Source organism: Achroia grisella, unplaced genomic scaffold, assembly GCF_030625045.1.
Source record: "Achroia grisella isolate CSIRO2021 unplaced genomic scaffold, CSIRO_AGI_Agris_v1 utg906, whole genome shotgun sequence".
NCBI classification, from domain to species: domain Eukaryota; kingdom Metazoa; phylum Arthropoda; class Insecta; order Lepidoptera; family Pyralidae; genus Achroia; species Achroia grisella.
This window is the reverse complement of record NW_026713064.1, coordinates 968,821-995,412: the sequence shown is the minus strand read 5'-3', so window position 1 is coordinate 995,412 and position 26,592 is coordinate 968,821. Positions and strand designations below refer to the sequence as shown.

General features: G+C 32.2%; 2 protein-coding genes across 3 annotated transcripts; one reads left to right on the top strand and one right to left on the bottom strand.

Moving 5' to 3' along the window:
• The first annotated feature begins 63 nt into the window (after nucleotides 1–63).
• On the top strand, nucleotides 64–14,076 carry LOC131853779 (proton-coupled folate transporter-like). 2 transcript variants are annotated; one of them, XM_059204818.1, is made up of 7 exons: nucleotides 64–466; nucleotides 4,368–4,628; nucleotides 6,862–7,036; nucleotides 9,083–9,260; nucleotides 12,057–12,435; nucleotides 13,110–13,350; nucleotides 13,511–14,076. In XM_059204818.1, the coding sequence occupies exons 1-7, from the start codon at nucleotides 322–324 to the stop codon at nucleotides 13,587–13,589; spliced, it is 1,458 nt and encodes a 485-aa protein (XP_059060801.1). In that variant the 5' UTR covers nucleotides 64–321; the 3' UTR covers nucleotides 13,590–14,076. The 2 variants fall into 2 exon arrangements, with proteins under 2 accessions (XP_059060801.1, XP_059060802.1); XM_059204819.1 differs by lacking the exon at nucleotides 6,862–7,036 and adding an exon at nucleotides 5,967–6,141.
• Nucleotides 14,077–16,831: 2,755 nt separating this feature from the next.
• Nucleotides 16,832–26,245, bottom strand: LOC131853774 (ATP-dependent RNA helicase vasa). The gene is made up of 14 exons (XM_059204810.1): nucleotides 26,173–26,245; nucleotides 25,411–25,446; nucleotides 25,000–25,105; nucleotides 23,863–23,994; nucleotides 22,527–22,777; nucleotides 22,025–22,210; nucleotides 21,266–21,352; nucleotides 20,477–20,614; nucleotides 19,809–19,985; nucleotides 19,146–19,341; nucleotides 18,800–18,997; nucleotides 18,236–18,366; nucleotides 17,822–17,947; nucleotides 16,832–17,083 (listed from the first exon to the last, which is right to left on the bottom strand). The coding sequence occupies exons 2-14, from the start codon at nucleotides 25,438–25,440 to the stop codon at nucleotides 17,024–17,026; spliced, it is 1,818 nt and encodes a 605-aa protein (XP_059060793.1). The 5' UTR covers nucleotides 25,441–25,446; nucleotides 26,173–26,245; the 3' UTR covers nucleotides 16,832–17,023.
• Nucleotides 26,246–26,592: the final 347 nt, after the last annotated feature.

Sequence of the window (26,592 nt, the reverse complement as noted above, 5' to 3'; positions counted from 1 at the left end):
TGTTGCCAACTCAGAATAGTCTGTCATAATAGTAATTTTATTTTAGTGTATCTAACACTTTTTTGAACGTAGTCTTCTTTATATATCTATATTTTTTTTTACTTTATTGATTGCGGACCGTGTTTATCTGTGGTGCGCGTGGTGTTTATTTTTTGTAGTATGATGTACATAAAATAAAAGTTCTAGTTCTAATATTTTTCTGAATGCTCATTGTTTGCAAGTGAAATACATTGGATTTTATGTAATATTTGATAATCCAATGTCATTTTGACTTTAAAAAACTAATTTAGGTAAAATTTTTATGTCTAAAAGATATACACAATGGCTCAAGACGAAGAACGTCTTATTGAAACTAATAATAATGCCAATGCCAATACAATGAGAATTAGCGAATTACCGGGAAAGCCATTTAGTATTGTATTGGAATTTGCTATATTTTTGACTATGATGGGATTGACACTGTCGGGTAAGTTGTTCCTAATATTATTTCCATTACCTGCGGTATTGCTCGAACCGTGGTATACCTCGGGATCGACATGGACCAGTCACTCAGGTGCTTCGGGCCGTAGGTCGAGCGAGGTATCAGCCAGACTAGGCCTGTGCGTGACGTCTGACTTCAAGGCTGCTGCTATGGACGAGGGTCTTCATCTACAACACGTACGTCCGCTCGCGGTTGACCTAGTTGACCGCTACATGGTACGCACTAGTCAACGCTAAGGCGGCAGCTGCAGGCCCAGCAACTGTCGCCTGTGTCATTCTTCGCTTGAGCACGGGAGCGGCACGATATGTCCGGAATGAAGTGATTTCGCGCGATTTCATCCCCTAGGTGGAGGAGATTGCGCTGCGCATGTTCAGCCGCGCTGACAATGACCCTCAATAGTGTTGCGCCACTGCCAAGGGCTTGCTGAGTTCCTATATAGGCATGACATTATGTCGCTCTTCTAGTATGACTACATGCTCCCACCCCCCTTTCTTCCTCTTCCAAGTATGGCATAATGTCATTTTTAAATTAGGTTAAGTTATTTTAATTTTATTAGTCACCCTAAGAGAATTTAATCCTGCCACCTGGGGGTTGTTACTGTTACTGTTTTCATAAGAAATATAATCTATAATTATCTCCAGGGTTCCATTGCTGTACCAAATTTCTTCATAATTCAGCAATTTATCTGTGACAGTGCAGCAAATAAATTTTTTTTCATATTAACTGAACTTAGTGTAGTACACTCATTTCATGATATACAATCATGAAATGAGTGAGGACTTCTATTTATGGTATGCATCACAAAAAAGTCAATGCTAGCCTGTCAAGTGAATGATTTCTTTGAGATAGAATCTTATTAATTGTTAATGTTTTGTACAAAATAACTATGTACTTAATTAAAGTTAATTGTAATGATCCAGATATCTTGATTTGAGAGTGCATAAGGAAAAACTTAAAGGCTTAAATTGTTTTTAGTTTATAATAAGTTATTCATGAAACTAATTTTATATTGGTAAAATTTACTTACAAAATGTAACTCAAAACTTTTGTCTAAGATAATGTACTCACACTCTGAAAGAGTTTACATAAAACTTATGTTAAAAACAGTGATGAAAGATAACAGAAAATCTGTTATCATTAATTGCTGTTATATGCTGTAATAGATAGTTTTTCTGTTTGAAATTTAGTTTTTATATGACAACATTGAATTGGGAGTCTTGCATTCAAATATGAATAAGAAGAATCAAGTTCCCATCCCTTAACACTGAAACTGCATTTAAATTAGTGTTGTAGATTTATGAATATGTTATTTATTATATAAATTACATACATACAAAAAAAATAGTATATTAATTCTATTACATAAGTCATTTGAAAATGCTGAAATTTTGTTAATAAATATTTACATTAATAAGTATTTTAAACATTGTCACTAGATTTCTACTCTATTTTACTTTCTGTGCTTCCTATCCCCTTCTCTACTTTGGTTAACATTTGTCCTCAAGTCGGTATAAACAGCACAATAATTTATATGTGAATACATATTATATAATACAATTGTGATGGGGCCAGTGTTATTAGAGCAACAGAATCAAACAGTTTTTTGTCCGTCAGCCTGTATGTTATATAGTCCCCAAGCCAGCTACAAAGAATATATACATATCACTCTTGTGTTGCCGGAAGTTTAATCTAGCTTAAGCTAGATTAAATTAATTTTGCAGCAGAGAAATATCTTATTCCACGCATAGCACAGGAAATTTGTAAATATTAAGTTAGTAATTATGTGCTTTGTTATTATGTGCATAACAAAATATATTTTCATTTAGGTACTTCTTTGCATGCAATGTCCCAGTAGTAGAAAGTTAAAATACATAAAGATAGTAGTAGTATATTTATGTAGTCACATACTACACTACACTACAGATAACCATGTGGTTATCACTGAGGATGTTCCTCAGTGATATAATGCTCATAAATTATACGAATTTAAAAGCTACGAAATTACTGACTTATTATCATGTTTGTTTATGTTTTCTTATGTAACTGTATGTCAGCGCCAACAGTTGCCATAAATGTAATACCTAGGTACATTTATGGCACTATGGACAAAACATCTTCATGTGAAGCCATCATAGCCGTCATATGTTATCGTTCCGAAGAATTAAGGGGGTCTTCCTATGTGACGGCCTGTTTTTTAGGGATATTTTAGGATTTTTTTTCTACGACCAGTAAATATTTAGAGCTTCAAGTTTTTTATCATTTATTAACACATATTTGGACAGTATAAATATAAAATTTCAGCTAAAAATATTCAGTCAAACTAGAGTTACAGCGCTCTGAACACCCCCGCCTCGAAAAAAAGAGCTCCCACTTCCTCCACGATTCCGGCTGATCGGCTTGTCTGAAAAAAAAAAAAAAACGGCGTTTTAATTTGTAGGCTTAAAAGCACGGAATGACCTATAATCAAATGAATATAAAAAAAATTGAATTTTTGATAGACATTTGAAATAAAAGTTGCAAATTAGGCGTTTTTTTTTTTTTTGTTTTTTGCTATAAAAAAATCGAAGTTTTGAAAATTTTCGATTGATAATAGTTCATTCCATGCGTTTACATATATTGAGTGTGCCCTGTAAATTTCAAGTAATTCGGTCCAGCCGTTTCTGAGATACAATGGAGGAAAGTTTGAAAAACACAGTTTTGAGAAAAACGCGTTTAAAGTTTCAAGTCCGTTAAAAAGTATTAAAATATCAACTTACTCTCAATCGGCGATGCCTGGTCCATAGAGTATTCCTTCTTCTTCCTCGTGAAACTCTTTTAAAGCAGATTGTTCAGCTCTTGAGTCAATCCTGGCTTGTTTAACGACATCACTTACGCGCCGCTCAGAGCGTAAGATTCGCTTTTCATCCCGTTTCTCAACATACGCTTGGGCTTCACGACCAACAGGGCATCCCATAATCGACATAACTTTTAAAATACCTTGAAAACCTTCATTAAAAATAATAACTGCTAAGTAGCTAGCAATTTCAACAACTTTGGGACCAGAATGAAGATGTTTAGGAGCGAAAGTCCAAATCAAAGAATTCAAAGATTCGTTATTGTTTTGTGTCTCTGCTCCTAAACAACGAATTAATAATTCGTCTTTCGATAAATCTTCGAAAACCGGTTTGATAGCTTCTTGGACTTGCGGAATTAGAGGTGGTTTATCGTGATGAAATTGGTCCAGTTCATTATTAGCTTCAGCCTTACGCCATTTACACCAACTGTCTTCGCCTTCTGGACAAAATTGATGCTGAGGGTTTTCATCAGAAGAACATTTGTGATAGTACGTTGCCCAAACTTCCTTTCTCATATCTTCAAGCGAATCTGGATGGCGTCGAATTGCTAATCCGTAGAATTTTGTAATTTCTTGGATAACTTTATCAGTAAGTTTACCTGCTCCTTTTCCTCCTATTCCTTAATTTCTGTTTAAGTCTGTAGAAACGTGTCTAAACTTGTATAAACAAATATATTAATAAAAGGGAGGCCAGGTATAAAGCCGACGGTACACAATAGGCCCGGTCTCTAACTGCCAACTCACCGCTCCGAACCGCTCTTTCTTTTACCTGCTGTATCTTTAAAACGACTTCGAATTTTCTAAAATCGCTTTACTGCCGTATTCTAGACATGTTAAGGGAGCAATTTATGAAAAAAAAAATCGATTTTTTCAACCCATCACATAGGAAGACCCCCTTAAAATGTCATGCTTCTATATCTTGTAAACTCACCCTTCCAACCGAAACATTTCCCTAAGTAAACTTCTTGGTGGCTGAAATAGGCGAGACCCAGTTGATGCAGACAATTTTGTGCATAGTCTACCTTTGATAAATAACATAAAGTATCTTTTCAGGAACGGCAGTAAGAAATGTACTTATGTACCGCACATGTGTGCACTCATTAAATCATGACGTGGACGAATGTCGTGGTTTTCTCTCACCAGTCCAAACAAACGAGACGAATCATTTGGAAGAAGAAGTGCAGAAATATGTAACATATGTGTCCACCGTGATCACGGTTATCGAATCACTGGGGCCCGCTTTTTTATCCTTATTTCTTGGTGTATGGTCTGACACTCACGGGCGCAAACCGTTGATAGTATGGCCTTTGTTTGGTAAGTTCGAATTATACCTACATTTAAGTCGTGATATAAGTATTTAAGTTTTACCGATACTTTAAATTTATTATTCAACTTTAGTCATATTTCGGTGCAACTTTTATGTATGCTGTGCGAAGGAATAGGATTTGAAGTCGGTAACCATTTTAATGTAATGAAATGACATAAAAATATTTTAATTGAAAATATTTAATTTGAGCACTTGTGGATATTTTATCGCAAGTCGAAAAGAAAAGTTGGCAAGTTAGGAAGGTGATCTAAATATATTTTTGAAACCTTTATTTCACTCAGTATCTAAATATTCATTCATTCATAATTTTAGAGCTGTGCTCTTGTCGGTGGAGCTCCCGCCACCTTCCACGATCTTCCACCAGTCCTTTTAGCTGTTGATACGACACAATCTAAATATTATCATATAAAAATTTCTTGTTACATTGTTTATCCGCTATTGAATCGCAACTGAACTGAATTTTGTTGAAATTTTACATGTATACTCGGTAGGTCTGAGAATAGGTTGTCTAGTCTAGTTTTTATACCGCTAAGCAAAAAGAGAGGCCCACGCAAAAAGCTTCATTATTTTTTAATATGTTTTTTTACGATTAGGTAATATTTATATTGTAAACAGGGTTTTAACACGAATAATTTTATGTTAAATAAAGGTATAGCTCTCTCAACATTTCAACTAGGTTGCACATGTCAATGTTGATAGGTTCCGGCATTTTGTTCAACTACCGTCGTTAGATTGTCCAACGAAATATCGCGAGACACAGTACTCACGGTATCCGAATACTTATTGACCGGTGCTACCGAACTTTGTTTGAATTTTTAAAATAAGTATTATTAAAAAATACATACAACTCTAAATTTTCACACTTTCTCACCAGCCTTTCAGCTAATAGAGGCACTGGGCACATTAGTATATTGGGGCCCCTATGATCATAGTAATAAAGCACTATTTTGTTAGTATAGACAAACTCGTTTTTGAAAGATGTATATGGGGATCCCCTACCTTCAAAACAAACCAGGCAAAAGCAATTTTAAAAAGTCGTTATATGATGAGGGGGGTTCTTGCCATGGACCATAGTCGGTAAGCATTTGTTAAGATTGATTTTCAGGCGAGAGTAGAGTAGTATCGGTTATCGTTTGGAAATGGAATACGGACTAGACTATACTAGGGGGCCCCAATCTATCGTGGGGCCCTGGGCACGTGCACATTGTGTCCAGTGTTCCCCACTGTGTACTATAACATTTTTATTTTACTATTGATATATAATATATTATCCAAATATATCAGTGGATCATATAAAAGTTTTTTTTCAATCTTAATAATTTTAGGTATGTCAATGTCGTTAATGATGACCGTCTTATATAGTAGTATGGGACATCTGGGTCCTTGGTGGCTAGTTGTAACCAGTATACCATACTCGGTAACCGGAGGCATCCAAGTATTAATGACTGGAGCATATTGTTACTTGAGTGACGTCAGTACAACCGGGATGAGAACTATTAGGTATAATACGGGATTTATCTTAAAATATTTTGACGTGCCTCAATGCTTTGTAATATGTGCATTTGTGTTTTATTATATAATTGTATAAGACTATCAATAGTTCACCATTAAGCATTATAATTTTATTAATTGTCACAATCGTATATTGAAATGTAGTTAAAGAATATTTAAGATAGTGTGTTGATTACGGACAAACCTTATTCCTCATTTTCCAACTAGTGCATGTGCCTTAGGTGATATAATAATATGTATAACGTGTCTAATTTTTTTTTCACTCAGCGTACCTACTATCTTGTCGATTCATCGCATACTGTTAGGATACGAATACGACATGCACTGTGTGGCGTTCAAAATTGTCTTTGTTAATAATAGTACACAATCTGTGATCATTGAACCATAGCCATGTAAATTATAAATGGCGGCTAAGAGGCTATTACGCTATTTCTACAACATAAAACTAGATAAAGGATATAATTAATTAAATATTTTATATTGACATGTGTACATAATATACTTACATACATAAACACCCAGAGAAATTCAGACATTTATAGGTATATATCTTATATGAAAATATTTACATTGTACTGGAATTAACTAGAAACCATCATTCATCACGTAGGACGATGATAATAGATTTAACACCCGACCTGGTCTAAAGATGTATGCTGGATTATCAAGGCAGCCAAAAAATATTACTTAACCTATTGTCATTTCTAGGTTTGGCGATAACGGGAATATTGATTGTCGTTTATGCTTTGTTGCATAATTTGGGACCATGGTGGTACACTTTGGCTGTAATACCGCTGTCAATGTCCGGAGGATTTACCGTGTTGTTTACGGGAGCAATGTGTTATATAAGTGACGTCTGTATATCTCAGAATACCTCTCTTAGGTAATGAATGATGCAAGTGTTATCCAGTACATATGTCATTGGAAGAGAACTTAACAAAACCATTTAACTAATACTTCGATACGGAACTACGGGCACACTAAAAAGAAGTCAACGTCTAGTTGATTTTTTATATTTGTGCATTAACTTTAATGTATTTCATTAGTCATTCATTCGTCTTTGTTGAGATGTAGTGGCCAGGATGGTAGAGTGTCAAGTCTTTGAAGAGAAGACGCCATTGAGCACAATGAATCAGGAAAGCTAACCTTATATCGGAATGCTTTGCTAGGAAGAGAGACAAAAGAGGTATTCCGTATTATTTAATATTTTGGAAATCCGAATTACTAAATTAAATTATTAATGACTACTTATAGTTGCAAAAGTTTAATTTAATCTATGCAATTATGCCATTTATTATTTCTAAAAAAACGAATTGGATCTAAAATAATTGTCTTATAATTGATTCATTTTCTTTTATCATTTTACTATAATACTAATCAACTCAAACAACTATAAATAATAAAAGTTCGACTATGAAAGTGAAGTGAAAACTAAAAAAAAGTATCCTGTATAATATTTAAAACATTTTCATATAACGATTGTTTCAAATACATCAAGCCTTTTGCGCTACATATCTGCGCTAAATATCTGGACGTTGTTGAACATATATTTAACAAAGTGTTGTTGTAAAAAATATAAAATAATCAATAAATTTATTAATTCCACAGAGGTGCAATGATATCCTTTTTTTGTAATGTGGCAAATGAACAGACTATAAGTAGAAAAAAATAAGCCAATAAGATTATACTAAGTGACGAGCTTGACGACATTACTTAGTCCCACCCAGTAATAATGAGTGAGCTAATCATGAATATCACAATATACTTGTGTGGTACAAGTATGTTTAGTATCACATGAATCTTCACTAATGGTCAAAAATATGATTGGTATACTTTACTTTGAACGTATTCCTGGTTAACAACTAATTTATCTGTTTATAGAATAAATACAAACAAACAGAGAGAACTGGCGCTATTGGCTTCTGTCCTTACACACGACTCTTGCTCTATTCACTAATTTACAAATACATACAATTTTATGGATGAACAAAATACACGTACTTATCTACAGTTTAGAACTGTAGAATAAATATTTTTTATTAACTATAATTTTGATCATCTATGAAAATGATTGCGTTAAATAATTGTTTTTGGACTGGATAATGCTCGTTCACATTGTTGGGTGTTATTCTGTTTCGCTGCAATCTCATGTCTGCATGTATTTCCACTGTTTGTCTAGCATCTGCATGTACTTTTTGTGTAATAAATAATAATAGACCTATGTATATGTAATGTGTATTTTAATTATGAGTATTCGTTTGTTGTTTATCATTAAAAAACATTTACACTATATTTTTTAAATGATAAACAACAAACTATATTAAAAGACATTTATATAGCAAAACCGCAAAATACCTCACCACTGCCATTATTCAAATGAATAATGTATAATTTGATTATGTAGTATCTACTGTAAAGACTTTTTGACCAATTTATTTCTATTTTATAGAAATTATTTATAAAGTTCTAGCTGATGCGCGCGATTTCTCCGTAGAACTAGAACTTCTAGTACATATCTATATTTTGTCCAAACATTACAAACTTAATGTTTTTTTTTTATTTCTTAACAAATATGTGATGAGGTTATAAGTCTTACAACAATAATTATTGATTCCTCAACTTTCATCAAGTGTGAGAACACAATAACTCTTACGCTAATTCACAATAACCTTTGCATTGTTTTAACTTTGTGCCTTTCTAGCACAAAGCTTTTTCTAGTGATTCCATAAAAAATTAAAGATCACCTTTCAAATTATAAAGTCTCTTTAGGTTAAGAAATTAAATGTGTATCGCATTGAAATAAAATATTTTTTCAATGTTTTAAGATTCCGATATATTATTTGCCTTCTGAAATAACGGCTTTTTCAGATACAAAGTATATAAAGTTGTATCTATAGGTAAATAATTATTTATAAAATTTCTTTTTCAGAATGACTATGATGGAAATATCTGTTTCGGCGGGTAGCGTTGTTGGTTCTTTGATTTCCTCCTATATCCTCAAAGCAATAGGAAATGTATACCTACTGCTCATAGCAGCTACATTGTTCGTAACAGCTTATGCTATTACGAATATACGATTACAAGAATCATTGACTGGAGCAATAAAGGTAAGAACATAATTATCAGTACATCGAGAGAAGATAATAGTGTATATGTACTGTCGCATAGTCTAGTCACAGATATTGTCATCGTATTTAATATTCAGAGATATTTAGAAAGTGAAACAGATTTTATGATGCAATGAAAACCTACCCCTAGTCCCGATTGCTAACATTTCCTTTCTCCCTTACAAATCGTGACGTGATGATTCGAAGCCTCTGTATTTTTGTTTACGATTTTTATGACTCACAATCGTAGCTTGATATATTAAATCGTATCTAATACATTATTACGACATAAATTATTTGGTGTGACCGCATTATTTTGCATTTGGGCTTTGTGGGCTGACCAGTAGTTTCTATTGCTACTAATGTATTGCTGCATTATTTTGAGGTGGAGATGGATTCAGTAATCGGAGCTAGTGGCCAATTTTTAATGCACTTGGATTGGGTCAATGTCCATACGCTTCCCCCCGGATACGATCCTTGTTTGCTCCTGGTGAAGTCATCACATAGTCTTGCTTAAAGGTGCCAAGCAGCTGCTTTGTAAACTGTGTTTTGGTTGAATGGTGAGATAAGGCAGTGAAATTATAGGATAAGAGGCACGAAGGAGCACGATTGGCACACGATTGTGAAATCTGTAGTTCTTTCCATGTATATACGTGAGCTTGTTTACCATTCGAAGAAAACAATTTTCACAAAAAAGCATTAAGAACTATAGTAGTAGGTATAGTATACCAATGATACTCTCATAATACCCTAGTGTTTAGTCAGCTTATTACGGAATGCAATTCAACTATAATTTATTAAACAAAATATTGTAGTATTAAATCATCGCAAAAGGCTAAATAAATGTTATAGCTATCCAGCAACCAATTTTGTTGCGTGCATAATATGACTCAACATGATAACCTTGTTGTGTTTCGTGTTTTGTCTACATAGTAGTAGGTATAATTAAAACATAATGAAATTAAAACTGCATGTATAATTATTGTTAGCTCGGCTTTAGATCGATTGTAGCATTATGCTCGATCAAAATTATACTATTAAGTATTAATTATATATACCTAATATTTTACGGTCTTTATTTTTTTTTTTTCAAAATTATAATAATGGTTTCTTCCCTAGTGAAGAGTAATGAAATCTTTGGCCTTATTTTGTATAACTCTGTTGTTCAAATAAAAGGACGGTATTTTTATGAATTATGGCACAATAGTTTCCAGGGGAACTGCGTGGGCATCAAAATCCAAGTACATAGCTAATAATGAGACCACTCTTTACCAGTAACTTATTCCAGTTATGTAGGTAATCATTCTTTTCTATGGAATTGGTGACTTGATTCGATTTGAGATGTATGATCTGTTATTAATTAACAGTGATACTTATATTAACTATATAACTTGATCTGAATTTGAAACTTGTAGTCAACATACACATTGTAACTCTGACACCCAATATCTCTAATTAGCCGACTGTATATATGATACATGAAAATACATTGGATCTGTATCAATTTCTTGTAATTTAGCAATTTGTACTATATTACAAGAATTTGATACAGATCCAATGTATTTTCAATATCTATTCAAATAATATTGTTGCGTCATGCACACAATTCACATTTCTACATGTGACTGTCAGTACAGTAATAGAGTAGTAGTAGGTAGAAATTGTTTTAAGAGCAGAGGATTGATACTAATAGGGACTAGTGGCCTCGTTGTTAAAAAACCCCATTTGGGGTACCCCCAAAAAACAATTGCCGTTAATTCTTGCTGATATCCCCGACACCGTGACGGGTAAATTCCCCTGACTTCATCATCATCCTATGGTACTCCACTGGTACCCTGGCCATGTATATCGTTAAGGTGTACAGTTATTTTTTTTCTTTTATTAGGGGTTTTGACCTGTGACACTGCAGCCTGCATAGATCTATTGTGCTCGCCCTTTTTCAAACTAGATCCGTTAGGGATACTAATTGAAAGACATTCTTAGGAGTGATAGTCTTTATCTCCTCAGGATTCTTCTTAGTCTGTACACTCTTGTCAGAGTGGTCGTGGTCAACATTTTGAATCACGATGAGTGAGGTTTTTGGTAATACGGCGCCATTCGTCCGGCTCCTCAGGATAGAGTGTATGATTTCCGCTATAATCACATAGGATGTGTGCTGTGGTGTTTCCTCTTCTGCTTGGCAAGATCTGCATATTGAGGTGTACGGTTCCATATTCATCTATTAAAAAAACTGTTAAATGGCTTGCGATATTGAAAAATATGGAACAACCTGTGTTATCGATTCTAATTCGCGATACCTAAACCTAAATATCTACAAGTAGGTATGTAGTTTCAACACGTAATATTGATAAGTGTCTCGATATAACATAATAGTGATAACATAATTGATAGATATTCATATAAAAGGAATCCATACTTAATATCATAAATGCGAAAGTCTGACCGTTTGTTTGTACCCTTTCACGATATAACGGCACTTAATGAACGTTACTTATTGAAATTTGGGATGAAGATAGTATAACGAGGATGGAATTGGTGGACATAGATGCGTATACATTTTCTAGATGACTAACTTTTGACGCGACTTGTCTCCTTTCCTTCTTCGCCGTAAAGAAAAAACGAATGACGCTTGGATGGTTCGCAGCTTGCTTCTCGAGGCCCTCACCCAACGTCCTATAAGGGCCAGCGAAAGACTGAAGAATCACAATAAATTTAAATAATTGAATTAAGAGATATGTTAACTAATTTTCAGTTTACGTTTTAATGTATATGGATAAACCTAATTTTTGTTTTCAGGGTACTCTGTGTTCGGTAATTAACGTCTTATTAATTAAAGAAATGATAACAGAGTGTTTCAAAAAGCGTCCGAACAACTTAAGGGCCCAGCTCCTTTTATTGACATTCGCAAATTGCCTAAGCGTGTTTGTTTTGTATGGACTAACAGGAGTCGAATATATGTACACCAGAGAAAAACTACACTGGGGAATGAAAGACTTTACCATATTTTCGGCTGTGAGCGTGTTGACATCATTCATCGGTTCTTTGATTGGCGTTACTGTCATACAGAAATTACTCGGGATTAATGATTTGGTGCTATCAATAATATCATTTTTGTCAGCCGCTGCAGAATATGCAATTAAAGCCTTTGCTGTGTTAACATGGCACATGTATCTTAGTAAGTACATATGTATATTATGGAATTGTAGATTAAATATAGTACTAATTACTTATGTATCAGTACACTTATTTAAACAAAGCAGTAGGTATTGCCTGATCCAGGCATGCAAAATGTCGTTTCAGCCGATGCGTAATTGAATTTATTTTGCACAAGCCACTGACGATAATGTAACTAGTAAGTCAATATTATCTTTCTCGCGTAAAATCTAACCGTAACACGGGTTATATAAGTCCTATTTTTTTTCACCACAACTGCGGTAAAACTTGCATTTGGCCCGTAAATGGTTACCAATGTGTTGTTTTAAACACCAGGAGTGTAACTTGCGTATTGCCGACTCTATTATGATGAGTAAAACGTAAAGTTATATACTTTCAAGTCTTACTAGGCAGGCAGCGCTTTTTTTCGAACTGTTGTAATGTTGTTTGGCGAATATGACCTTTACAGCTTTACCGGAAGAAATTGGGGGCAAGTGCAGAAGACAAAACACTCCAAATTCGCTGAAAGACATATGGTATTATTAGTCGCTAAGGTCAATTCTGATGGATACTATTTTAGTCTGAGGCCACCACTTGTTTGGTTTGGAACTCAGCTCAGGCGATTGTAATTTATTTACCCGTTAGATTGGGACAGGAGCGTTAGACAGGGTGATAATATTTAATATTTTTTTTCAGGCGCAGGAGTAACAGTATTTGGCAGTTTATCAGCTCCACTAATAAGGTCGTACCTTACGAAGATACTGCCGATTGAAGACATAGCAAAGGCGTTCGCCCTGATGTGTGCCATTGAGGGTATAATGCCGTTGTTTGCGCCTGTATTATACAATACATTGTACAATCTGACAATAACTACCTTCCCTGGTGCTATATGTTTGCTGACAACTGCCATTAGACTAGCATGCGTGATTATGTTGTTGTAAGTATCCTAGTAATATTACAATTCGGGAAATTTGTGAGAATGGCTGATGGAGAATGGATTTTCGTTATGCTTTATTTTATTATGTCACAATATATCCATTTAGTTATTATTTAGATATTATTATTCCAATTAGTTATAATTTCTATATTTGTTACAGATTTGTCGCATACTTCAGATGGAGAACACCTACAACACCCTATCAAAACATATCAATAAACTCTAATGTTAATGCATAACAGAATATTAAAATTTTATACAATACTTTTAGTATAGTATAGTAAAGTATAGTAAAATATTTTAATACTGTATTAATATAGTATTAAAATATTTTAATGTGATTCAACTTTGTTGTTTGTATAAAAACAAATATTTTGTTTTTTTTTCTACAAGATTTTAACCAGTGATATAAACTGTTTTATCACAGTTCAAGTATTAAGAAATTACAATATTCCGTAGGAATAGATAACACATACCTACGGTACTTAGTAACATTGTTTTATTATTTTAATATATCACGTGATTGTTATTAGTTATAATTAATTTGCCTTTAATTAGTCTTAGGCTTGAGTACTATTCAGTTCAATTTATTGCTTATTAATAATAGTTCAGCAATTACGTATTGTTAAAGCAAAAAGTATAATAAGAAAAAAAAGATTCATTATTGCTCATTTTTGTAACCAAAGAAAAATTGTATAAAGCTTTTGTATTAGAGATGTGTCAACTCGAGTTTACTCGAGTTGAATTCTGCCAACTCGAGTTGGAAGAATTGAACTGGTAAATTAATTAATCAAGTTAAAGAGCGAGAGCTTGATTCTGTCATCGAATTAACAATGACATGAAATTTTCCAATCATTTCATATCATATAATTTTCACTCGTCACAAATATTTCCATATTGATTTAAGGTTATTATCATCGGTATCACCCTAAAGTTCGGTGAAGCTTTCAAGGCTAGCTGCGCCCAAAAACAGAATTGTTCGAAAAAATAAAAAATAAATATTCCTGGTAACTGGAGTCATGTTTATTACGAGTTACCACATCTCTATTTTGTATACTCTATTGTCGATCTCCCGACGTTTCTAATCTGCAATGATTCCACAAAAGTGTTCATAAGTTTTTACTACATTTCTATACAAATCATATTATTTCTTAGCTAGTTTTCGTAGTAGTTTCGTGTCATATAATATACATATATATTTAAATAAAGGAAACAGTTGAGAGTTTATCCTGTATCCCTGATTATTTTCATGATTATGTTCTAAGACTTTTTTATTGTAGCATATAGAATGCAGATTGTATAATAAATTAAGTGACTTAGTATGTAGTATTATTTTTAAAAGGTTTAGTTTTATTTTTTTCATGTGTGATTACTGTGAGTCGAAACAGTTGTACTCAAAGACGACGACTTAGTATGACTTCAATAATCCAGTGGGAATAATAATATTAAATTTGATTTATGTAGTATGTACATACCTATGCAAATAGAATAAAGATGGAACAAAGTTTTTATACCAAAAATACACTGTATTTGTTTTAAATATCCGCTTGAACAGTCGAAATATCATGGATATACCTATTTCTAAACGCATAATATACGGCAATGAACGATCACGTTATTGCTTTGTATACTAAATTTTAAGTCACTCATCTCTATGCGGAAGTTTAAAACATTGATATACTGTGATGTCAATTATTGTGATAAATAAAAATATATACTATATTATCGTATTTCTATTAAATTATTATGTATTCAATACATCCCCGTCGATAACTTTGGGTTCATGTCGAACCAAGTAGTTTTGACGTATGGCAAACTGCTGCGTTAGTTTGCCAATATTATTTTTTTGAATTGGTAGTACAATTCAAAAGTATTTATAAAATAATATTGTGAACTAACCTGCCTATTACATTTTTTTACACCAGTAGATCCTAAGTTGTGAGTTTTTGCTAGTTTTTTTTTATACAAAATATATTCCTCCACTCCAATCTTTTTTATATTGTTTCCGTATAATTTCTTAGCAGTAACATGCTCAATATTAGGTTTAAATAAAAGAATTACTATTAATCAGGTTTTATTTTGATTAACCTCTTACAAATGAATATAACAAAACAAATTGTACTTATGTAGTGGAGTTACAACAACTAAAATATCGTAAGAATGTAATTTAGCTGTCTTCACGGTAAACAATACCTGCGATGGTTTAAATTCGTAGAATATTGCTTAAAAAAATCTCTTTTACTAAGTTTACTTGAACTAAACTTCTATGGCAAAGCAATGCAAAAAATATATTTGCACAGCACTTAGATTAATAATCACAGATTACAACATACGTGAATATTTGCTTCGATGAGTAGATTTGAAGCTGTCAATGGCAAATTTTATTTACGCCATATAACAATTCACTGAATAATAAACATTTAATAATGATGAAGATGACATTTTAAAATGAGATTCTAATGAAATGGCTATTTCCAAAATAGCTGCTGTATTATTACGTATGTTATGATAAGAGCTAAGATTGCAGTATTATGTGGGCAAAATGGACTTAGTATAAAGTATCTATAAACGTTTCATGATATAATAGTTTTTGTACTTTTAGTTAGGAAAGTTGTAATATTTGTTATTGGAGTACTACCATATGCTTTGAAACTTTCTTAAATTATACAAGTTAAAACAATATTAAAACAGAACAAAATCTATTTCAATTTTCTTTTTCCAAATCACGGGTTTGCACCATCATGGTGAATGAATTAGAGAATAGTGAGCAGATTCCTACAACACGTGTTCTTTTTGTGTAACACAATGCTTAAGGCAGAAGTATGCGGCTGGAGAGCACCATTTGGAAAAGATGGCAGTATCTGTTTAGGCCAAGGCTTGTGCCTTGCGAAAGATAGCATATAACCATAACCTGAAGCATACCTGTTTATATAGCTTTTACTTGAGAAAGTAGCACGGGGCGAGCAATGCTAATGAGGTTGCACAACTGCAAATAGCACATCATTTAGTTTAAAGGTTACTACTACATAACTTTATTAAAAAGTCCATTTAGCAAACACTGCTTACAATGCTAACATATTTGAAATAAATGTAGAAAACTATATATATTTGTAACTATTACTAAAATTTTAAATGAGCAACTTTAATATTAAAATCACAGTTTTGTTTTTGCTTTGCATGGTAAGTCTTAACCACAAAATAATAGATCCAGAAACAAAAACAGAAAAAATAAACTTAAGCCACATTATTCTAAACAATCAAAAGTCATAAAACAAATAACAAATTTAAAGAAACTAACACTAAAAATATAAGTACACAACAATGATGTATGTATAAAATCAAAGGGACTTATGCAATAAACATGTCATTTTGGGATACCTGAGTCTTATAATTAATGCCTATATCTAGAATACTCAGCAATTATACATTAAGTCACAGTCTTGTTTTTTAGGTGTAAACGTTTATTAGAAAGTTAATGTCATTATTTTAGACGGCTTACCATCGTATGGTAGTAGTAACATTTTAATTGTTCCATGTATCATGTCACATAAATACGGTAGCATAAGCACCATTTGATGTATTTACATAGATATACTACACCACTAGTTGCATTTTGAAACAAGTAAATCAATCACTAGATCGTCCTATCAAATGGTAATCAGTCTAAGTAGATTTACCACTCTTCCTCTGGTTCCTGTCCTTGGTTTGCAGGTGCAGTTTCATTATTGAAATTCTGAAAATTAAAAATAAAGCTCAAATAACCATGATATACAAACTAGAGCTACATTCACGTCACAAAAAAAAACATATTCGTACGAGGCAGTATCACGGCTGCACGGCTTTCAGACCTTTTCAAGCTTCAAATCTATCAATGATAATTGATAAACTTGCCGAAATCTGGTCCTAGCAGTATATATACAGTAGTAGTAGTTATTAGTTGGTAGCCATGCCAAGTAGTGGCGTAAAAGTAAAGAAGTGCATGGCCATATAACAGAGACATAACTGTAGACACAAACTACCTAAACAACAAATTCCCAGATGGATATGAAGGAGTTGACGATTGTATGGAGGAGGGCAAATAGCGCAAAAACCACAAAAAAAATGTCACTCTTTTTTTTCGTTTAGTTTAGTATGTAATTAATATATGAAATATTGCAATACCTCATCCGATTCCTTACTCTAGTGATTGCATGTAAGTAAAACAATTATTGTAATAATAACACAATTATGATAATAGCAAATCGCAAGGACAATAACAAAAATGATTACTTTCAAAATAGCAATAGCAGAGAGATATTAAAACTAACTATTAAATAATTCTTATTGTTCATGAATTCCATTGTATCACTGTTGATATGGCATCATCATTATAACCCAACAGGGTATACCCAATAAAGTTGGATCGCATTCATACTAGAGAAAAAATTAATTACATTATTACAAGTAGACATTACAACCATGGTATACTCACTCTAATATCGCTGCCTCCATATTTGTTGCTCTTATATGTAGAGGTGCCGCCGCTTTCTAAATAGTCGGGCACTTGCTGATCGGCCTGACGCAAAATCTTCGCTAAATCAGCTGCGAGTGCAATATCCTATAACAAACAATTTAATAAAAAATAATGTAGGTAAATAATTTATTCATTATTTTTATTCAGAACACAAAATATTTCAATATATGTATCAGCAAAAATAGTGATAACAAACAAACAAAAAAAATGCTATACAAAGTTAGTGCATTATATATACATAAAAATATTAAAAGCAGTATTAATAAAAATTTATCTACAATTTTTACATTAAATTTAGTATCAATGCCGAGTTGAAGTTTTCCATTATATAATCACTAAAATGATGACTATAAAAAATTATATATCACTTACTTGATCAGTATCATAGAATGATACAGCTTTTCCTCTATTTCCGACACGACCGGTCCTGCCGATTCTGTGCACATACTCGTCTATGCTCTTAGGAAGATCGTAGTTTACCACGATGTCAACGTTTTTAATATCTAGAAAATATATTTCACATTAGCGAGTTTATTTTAATAGATAGCTCAACCATTTTAGTATCCCTGAGGCAGATACAATTTAATAAATTGTACACTGTAAAATATTGTGTCAATAATAGATTATTTTTGTAAACTTTTGATATAAATGTTATTCGTGAAGTTGTACCAAAGTAAGTTCTAAGTTAACAATTAACAAAATTAATCCAAGAGACGTTAGCGTTCATCATAACATCAAGAATTGACCTATGGCTAACTTCTCATCTGGAAATTCAGTCAAGTCAGTTGAATTGTACACATTTACTATGATAATATAATTTAAGATCCCGATATTTAAAAGTACTTAAATTAGAAATAAAATGCTTGAGATTTAAATATCTAATATACAACTAAACATTGAGTGTATGAAATCACTGATTTCAATTTAATTTAGTACCTAATCCACGCGCAGCGACAGCAGTAGCGACTAGTATAAAATGGCGTCCGCTCTTGAAGTTGTGTAAAGCCTCCTCGCGTTCACGCTGCATGCGGTCGCCGTGGATTGATGAAGTAAGCATCTGCTGCTCAGATAGCATTGCAGCAATGAAATCTGCATTACGTTTTGTTTCCACAAACACCAGGATGCGCTTGCCGTCTATGGTAATAAAAAATAAATTTTAATTCTTGCAAATTTAAAAAAATATTAATTATTGGTAGTAAATTGTATAGTTTCTTCGTAAATCGGATTTATAGACAAAATTATATGTTATTCTGGTGTATAAGCTATGGAATTAATGACTTACCATTTTCCTCAATGAGTTTCTTCAACATGTTCTGTTTTTCATACTTGCTGACTTGATGGAAAATTTGTTCAACGTCAGCGCTAGCACCACCGACTATACCAACAGCGACAAAGAGGTAGTTGTTTAGGAATCTGCCCGCTAAATGCTGGATGTCTTCAGGGAATGTGGCAGAGAACATCAATGTCTGTCGTGAATCCTAAACAAGAAGAAAACATTTGAATCATTACTTGTCTATGAAAATAAAATCACAGAGTAATACTTGTTTCTTCTATGGTTAAACAATACAAAAACTTGAGTTTAATAGCGAAATTATAGATAGATAAAATTTCCTGCAGTATGGGTATATTATCATAATTTATTAATTAATATACCTACATCTAATACAGCGCCGTACTATGTAAAGTTTGTAATCTACTGGATACAATACTTAAATACTCGTATCTTGTAACACATAATGTAAATTAATAAACAATCAATTGTAATATTGTTTTTTTTTAATATACGGTATATATGTATATATATATATATATATGTATACAAATGCTTATTATGTGCGGTTATCAAACAGAATTAACGTGAATGTGAGTCCCCGTCAAGGTGACAGACATAAAATTAGGCTGCAATTTGATGCTCATATTTAGTAAATTAGGTAATTATACTTACAACTGCTACCATAGTGGGATGTTCCATCATCTTCTCAACGCTAGGCATGAAGCCCATATCCAACATACGATCTGCTTCATCCAGTACGACGAACCTCACGCTATCAAAAGATATACGGTTGCGATCCACAAAGTCGTGGAGACGTCCAGGAGTGGCGACCAAAATGTGACATCCTTTCTATATTAGACAATATTATACTATATTTAATATACATATATTCAATAAAAAAATATATTAATTATATAGCATCAAGATTATATTTCCGCTGGGGTAATCAATAAACAAGTAGGTATTATTTACTTCCAACGTGGAAGGGCGAACCTACCGACGTCTACGAAATTATTTCGTTTTTTATAACACCAGGCCATAACCACAGGACTTAGAAAATAATATTGCTGTAAACAAAAAAATATTATAAAAGGCAAATAATATACCTAAAACCACACAATCATTTGTGTACCAATTTTGTGAGTCATTAACTCGGTGCGTTATGTTTTTCCATTTAACAATAAATGGTCTACATTACTATAATTGATAAATGTAAACAAAATTTGTGGGTTAGTGGTAATCCGTCAGGTTGGTTACCAGTTTTTTGGAAATTAAAATATTTTAATTTTTAATGCATATAACCTATTCATACTAATCACAACTTAACATTTGTAACTTACAGAAATAGTATCTCCTTGATGGCGTACTGCAGTACCACCATAGGCAACAGCAATTTTCAGTACAGAGCCAAAGGAAAATTTCCTGGCTTCATTAAATATCTGGAGCGTTAGTTCTCGTGTTGGGGATACTATTATGACCTGAAATGTGACTTATAATCAATAACATAAACAAAAAAATATGATAAATATTGATTATGGTGAACTATTTTATTATTTTCATATAAATATACTATTTTTACAAGTTATTGTTAAATTTTACTAGAAACATTTGAACCTAACATGGCACTGGTCATTCACCTATTTTCTTAGATAAATTTGTTTTGTTATCCGTTTCCATAATCTGAGATTTAGGTAGTAATATAAATTTACACAAAATTTTCTAACTTTTGATAACTAAGTTGAGTAGTATATCTCTGTGCTACGACTCTTAAAACCATTTTAGGAGAGCACGAAAGTAACATTTTAATGCCCACATTGCGCTCAATTTCATTGAGTTTATATTAATATTTCAGCCTACTGACGACGTACGGATGATAGACCTAGTCACCGTGAGTCTCAGATAGATAAAAAGATGATAATTCCAAATCATTTGCTTTCTAAATTATTTACTTTTATAATAACAGATACTGATATTAAATTTTATTTCTAAATTAAATTAAATTACGATAGACACATTATCATTCATGTTTATTGACGAGTATTTCAGATGGAACATCTTGTTTTTAATTACATGAAGCAAAATTATTAACTTTCATTATTAGTAGGTTAATAACGACATAATATAATTACCTGTGGTTGCGCACATCCACTTGGTCCAACTACCAACTCTCGTGCGTCTTGTAAAAGAGTATTAATAATTGGCAGAAGAAATGCAGCCTGGAAAAAATGTTGAATTTAAAACAAAATTCTTTCTATAATAAGTCATTTCAGTAAACATTCCTGTTTGATTTTATAATAAATATCCTCAAACATTTCATAAATAGAAATAACCTTTATTTAAATATAATTACATAATAAAAATAATTTCGATATATTTTAAAGACTTATCACAATAAGCAAGCAGTAGAAATTTGCATGTTGCTTTATAACATAAATAGTAGTATTGCATTTTTATTGAATTCAACCTGCACAAATATCAAAATTGATAAAAGTACATATAATAGGTAATTGAGTAACAAAATAAATCAGGCGGTTATCAGAGCAGTTCAATCCTGACAAACAACAAGTATAATAATAGAGTGAGCCAGCCACCCACTCATAGAAATAAGAAACATGTTCAGTTGTCCATGTTGTGGTAAATAACACTTGATGTGGCAACAGACACTGCGAAATGTATGAGAAGCATTAATTTGATTTGTTTTCGGAGTTACAATCACCAGGTAGTGAATGAGAAATATGAATTGATACAAAGTATTTTCCAGTTTTGTTAGATATACTCACAATCTACAGGGTACTTATAAGTTAGAGTAGTAAATAAGCACTAGACCACAGCAATCTGAAGTTTGGTTTTAATTTTAGTAAAATGGTTAAATAGTATTATTTTATTACCGTTTTCCCAGATCCCGTTTGTGCGCAGCCCATAAGATCCCTTCCAGTCATTATAATCGGTATGGCGTGTTTCTGAATTGGAGTTGGCTTCTTGTAACCAGACTTTAAAATATTATCAAGAACATACTTCCGTAAGTTCGCTGTTTCAAAGCTTTCTATGGCACGTGGTGGGTTTTCACCACTAACCTACAACAAAGAGTGAATTATAAATATATGTATGGAGTTGTTTATGTAATGTAATATTCTATGTTATTAAAGTAATGACATATTTCTTACGATGTAAAGAAATAATTTCGTAATTTACTGTTATCCCATTTAGGGTAGTCAGAGATTTTGTTAAATATTGATGTTGTGGTAGTGAATACTTAATATGCCCATATTTCGCACCGTATGTTCTGAATTCCACATGCCAAGGCTACCGTCGTCACGGGGACAAATTTTTGGTTTGACATCATTGCATAAGTTCGGCTATATTTTTATGAGAAAAAACAATACGACTTACTTTGACAGCAATACAATCAAACTTGTCAAAGTTAATGCCCGAGCTAATGGTGCTGCTGAAGATTTCCTGTTCATCAGTGGTTGGTTCTGGTGGGACGTATGTAACGGGCGCCTTCTTCGGTTCTCCATCTTCGCCAAGCTCAGGGGAGCCGTTATCATCACCTCCACCGCCTCTGCCACCATCGCGGCCCCCACGACCCCGGCCTCGGCCTCGTTCGCCTCTGTCTCCACGGCCTTTGTCATCATAGCTATCTGATAGGGGAAAGATATCTCAAATTCACAAAAAATAGACTATTTTCAAGAAGTCTAGAATGTTGCCTTATTTTTGTAGCTTACGTCCTATGGTCTAGCTATTTAGCACACCGCCTTATATATAAGTATAATTGTTTATTGTATTATGTGTATATTATGTCACAAATAATTTAATATGACATGTTAAATGTATTTAATTATTTCTATCAGATCTATGGGAATAATACGCTCTGTTTAGTATGGAGTTAGATAGGCATGTATTTGTATTTTCCTGGGTTATTATTAATTACGAAAGTAATAATACAATTAATTATAACCCACCGAGTTTAAAGATCTTTAAAAATAACTAGAATATTTTTGTAATGAATTACAAATGGTAAATGGTAAACAAATAAATCTACATCATTTATTATCATTGAAGTTGTTTATTAACAAAATTGTTACACATACTTCAACTTTGTACTTAGTTTGTTATCATAGAAATTAATTACACATAAATTTTGATACCGAGAAATATATACATAAACTTAAATCACATCTAAATCAAATTATGATAATCAAGGGAGCCTAACAACACTTTCTGTTTGTATGTATAATATTTTTTTACCAACTGAGACAATTTGTTTCCTTGGTCAATGTGCCTATATATTTGACTAAATTATAAAATTTATATCAAACAAAATATTTATGGACTTATTCTTTCTTACAAATAACTGTTTCTAAACATGATAAATGTATGTTTGTTGTCTATCTCTTTTTAAAAACACAGGTGTGGTAGATATAGAAATTATATCTGATATGCTTACTAGGTCATCCCAATACTGTATTACTGTAATCCAATTTTTTTTAAGGAAAATAAACATCGTTTTCATTTCATTTTAATTTTTCTATTACTGTTTTATTTTGATGGAATTTTAACATAATAGTTTGCTATGCTTACTATGTCATCCCAACTTGGTCAACAACATCCATTGTTTTTATGGAAAATAAGCATTTCATCATTTCACTTTAATTTATCTAATATTGTTTTATTGTGAAAGGATTGTAGCATAATATGTAGTTCCAATATGTCCAACATCACCTACCTCCATTAGTTTCCGAGTCCCCGCGGTCTCTGGCGCCGCCGCGGCCGCCCCGCCCCCCGCGTCCTCCGCGCCCCCCGCGTCCGCCGCGCCCGCGTCGTTCACCAAACCCGTTACTCTCGACCTTGTCGGAGTCTACCTCAAAAAAAATCTATTCTGTTACACTTAATCATTTGGCAAAAAACATCATGCTATGCGGCATCGAGAATACATTTGCTAGGAGTCGAAGTTCTATATTGACCTATTAAATAAAAAAATATTGCCATATGTATCTATTATTGCAGGATTGCACTGCGACTGCACTTAAATATTAATAGATAGATAGATCGAAACTTTTATTTGTATAATATAGACATACAGGCTTCATTAGAAATAGTAGGTACACAATAAAGATTTTAAACCAATGCAATACAAAAAATCACTCAAGGATCGAAACACGGATTTTCAGCTATGTCCTCAAGGGTAATGTACTTTTAAATATTTGTATTTTGTGTTGTGTTGACGATAAAATCTTCATACAAAAAAAAACATGGTGTCAATTTTAATTAGTACACAAGTGAGGGAGGCAGTAAGTTTTCAATATTACAGTACATATTGGGTAATGTTGGATCAGTAAAATGTAACTGAATAAACAATACATTTTCTCAAGTGTAAGGTTTTATATTAAGTGGCAAAGAAGTGCCACATGTCAATATTCACATTGTGTAATATAAACAAAGTGTAATAGAGCTGCAACTGTACCCAATATTATTTAACCATTGGAAACAAAACATTATGACTGAACTTATGCCTCAATCTATATCTAAATAATGAAATGTAATAATAGTGATATTTTATAATAAACAAATTTAAAGAACACTTTGTGTTTATTTATACTGTATAACAATTTGTCTCTACAAAATGATGAGTTAACTAAAAGTTGATTTACAATATTCAGGAATAAAAGACACATTTTTATTTGTTACCCACCAACCAATAAATGTGTTAAAGTTATTTCAACTTGATATTAAATAAAATTTTTAGAGGATTTGTTTAAGAGACCTATGTTCAGAACAGACAATTGTTTAATGACATGATAAACTTGCATACTTCCTCAAATTATATACAAATTGAATAAATTTTATACAAAAATAAATTTACCATTATTGTTAAATGATGTAAATCCACGGCCTCTGGAGAAAATGCGGCCCCCATCTACACTACTGCCACCATTCACATTGTGTAATGTGACCGGTGGTGGTACAACCTGAAATAATATAGGTGAACTAAAACACAAGTTCCGTTAAAAATGTCTATTGTTTCATAGCAATTATAGATGTGTATATATTTGATGTAAGTTGAAATAATAAACCTTAGTAACTATGTAATGCTATATAAAGTGGATCACCACTTTAATAATCATATTGTGCTAATAGACCTAGAGCATTTAAAAACAGTTTCATTTCTTTTTAGCATATTGTGATATCAAATGATGTCTAACATATCTACTTTAAAAACAAAAAATGTGAATATAGAAATTTACATCAACATATATCCAACTGACATACTTACCACCTCTGAATCATCATCCCATTCATCCATTATTACCTGAAAAATAAATTATTATCGCTAAATATAAGCTGATGCCGATAGGCTGTTTTGCATAATTTTAAAATCATTAGTAAATAACTAAAGAAATCTAACAGTACTATTGATATAAGCAAAAACCCATATCAAAAAAATATTTTTTTCAAGGATAATGCATACAATCTTTGATGTAGATGATATCACATTTATTTGATATATAGACATAATGAAATAAATGAGGGTAGATATTTGTACAAGTTTTTTAAATGTAGTCTAGGTACCTTTCCTGTCTACGACTTCTTTAATTATTCAAGCGCTAGGAATAATTATTAAGAAATAATATTTCAATATTTTCGTGCACATGGACTTATCTAAATAAGAATCGAAATATCAAAGTAAGCGAAAGATCAGCCAAAGGAAGACAACCTTAGTAAAGTTACCTATATATAATCGTTGAATCATACTTCTTGATAATTACAATAAAAATCTTTACTAATAAATGACTACAACGACTATATTATGTTACTTCAAATTGCTGAATAGTTATACCAAGAAAAATTATAACCGCCAAACACCGGTCAATGTAGGTACATAACTACCTAACTTATAGGTATTATGAACACGTGAAATTTTAAAAGAATTATACTATAATTACATTTCTTCTAAAGAGTACTTTTTCTACAATAGAAAGCATTACAAAAAGTAGATATGGCTATGTAAAAATGAATATTATAAGCAAGAACTCACCAAACAAAGAGTTGTCACAATGGCGTTCAAATAATGAAAAAAATGTATATAAGTAAGAGTACCATAAATAAATCAAACAATTAGCCAAAGACAAGACGTCAAGAGATTAATTTATAGATTAATCAATGACATTTACAGTTCCGTTTCCGTTCAAAGTAGGTAATCCTATAAAGTTTCAAGTAGTAAAATATGAATATGAAAGAAATAAGAAAATTAGGTAGTTACATCAAGATGTTAAATATGATCAATTAATTGGATCAATATATAGGCCAAAGAATTTTGTGAAAATTGCTCCTAAAGGAGTATTTTCAATACTTCTCTCACAATTTTATTAATAAAATAATAAATGGCATCGCATAAATGCTTTTTATGGCTGTTGTATGATTAGCGTTAATAGGTAACGATTTATAAATAATATAT

Excerpts from the sequence above, each read along its gene's own strand:
- LOC131853779 (XM_059204818.1), top strand. The coding sequence starts at position 322 with ATGGCTCAAGACGAAGAACGTCTTATTGAAACTAATAATAATGCCAAT. Across the intron at positions 9,261-12,056 it reads CATTGACTGGAGCAATAAAG|GGTACTCTGTGTTCGGTAAT; the intron begins GTAAGAACATAA and ends TTTTGTTTTCAG. Across the intron at positions 12,436-13,109 it reads AACATGGCACATGTATCTTA|GCGCAGGAGTAACAGTATTT; the intron begins GTAAGTACATAT and ends ATTTTTTTTCAG.
- LOC131853774 (XM_059204810.1), bottom strand. The coding sequence starts at position 25,440 with ATGGATGAATGGGATGATGATTCAGAGGTG. Across the intron at positions 19,342-19,808 it reads ATCCCACTATGGTAGCAGTT|GATTCACGACAGACATTGAT; the intron begins GTAAGTATAATT and ends CTTCTTGTTTAG. Across the intron at positions 18,367-18,799 it reads TGTCGCTGCGCGTGGATTAG|ATATTAAAAACGTTGACATC; the intron begins GTACTAAATTAA and ends TATATTTTCTAG.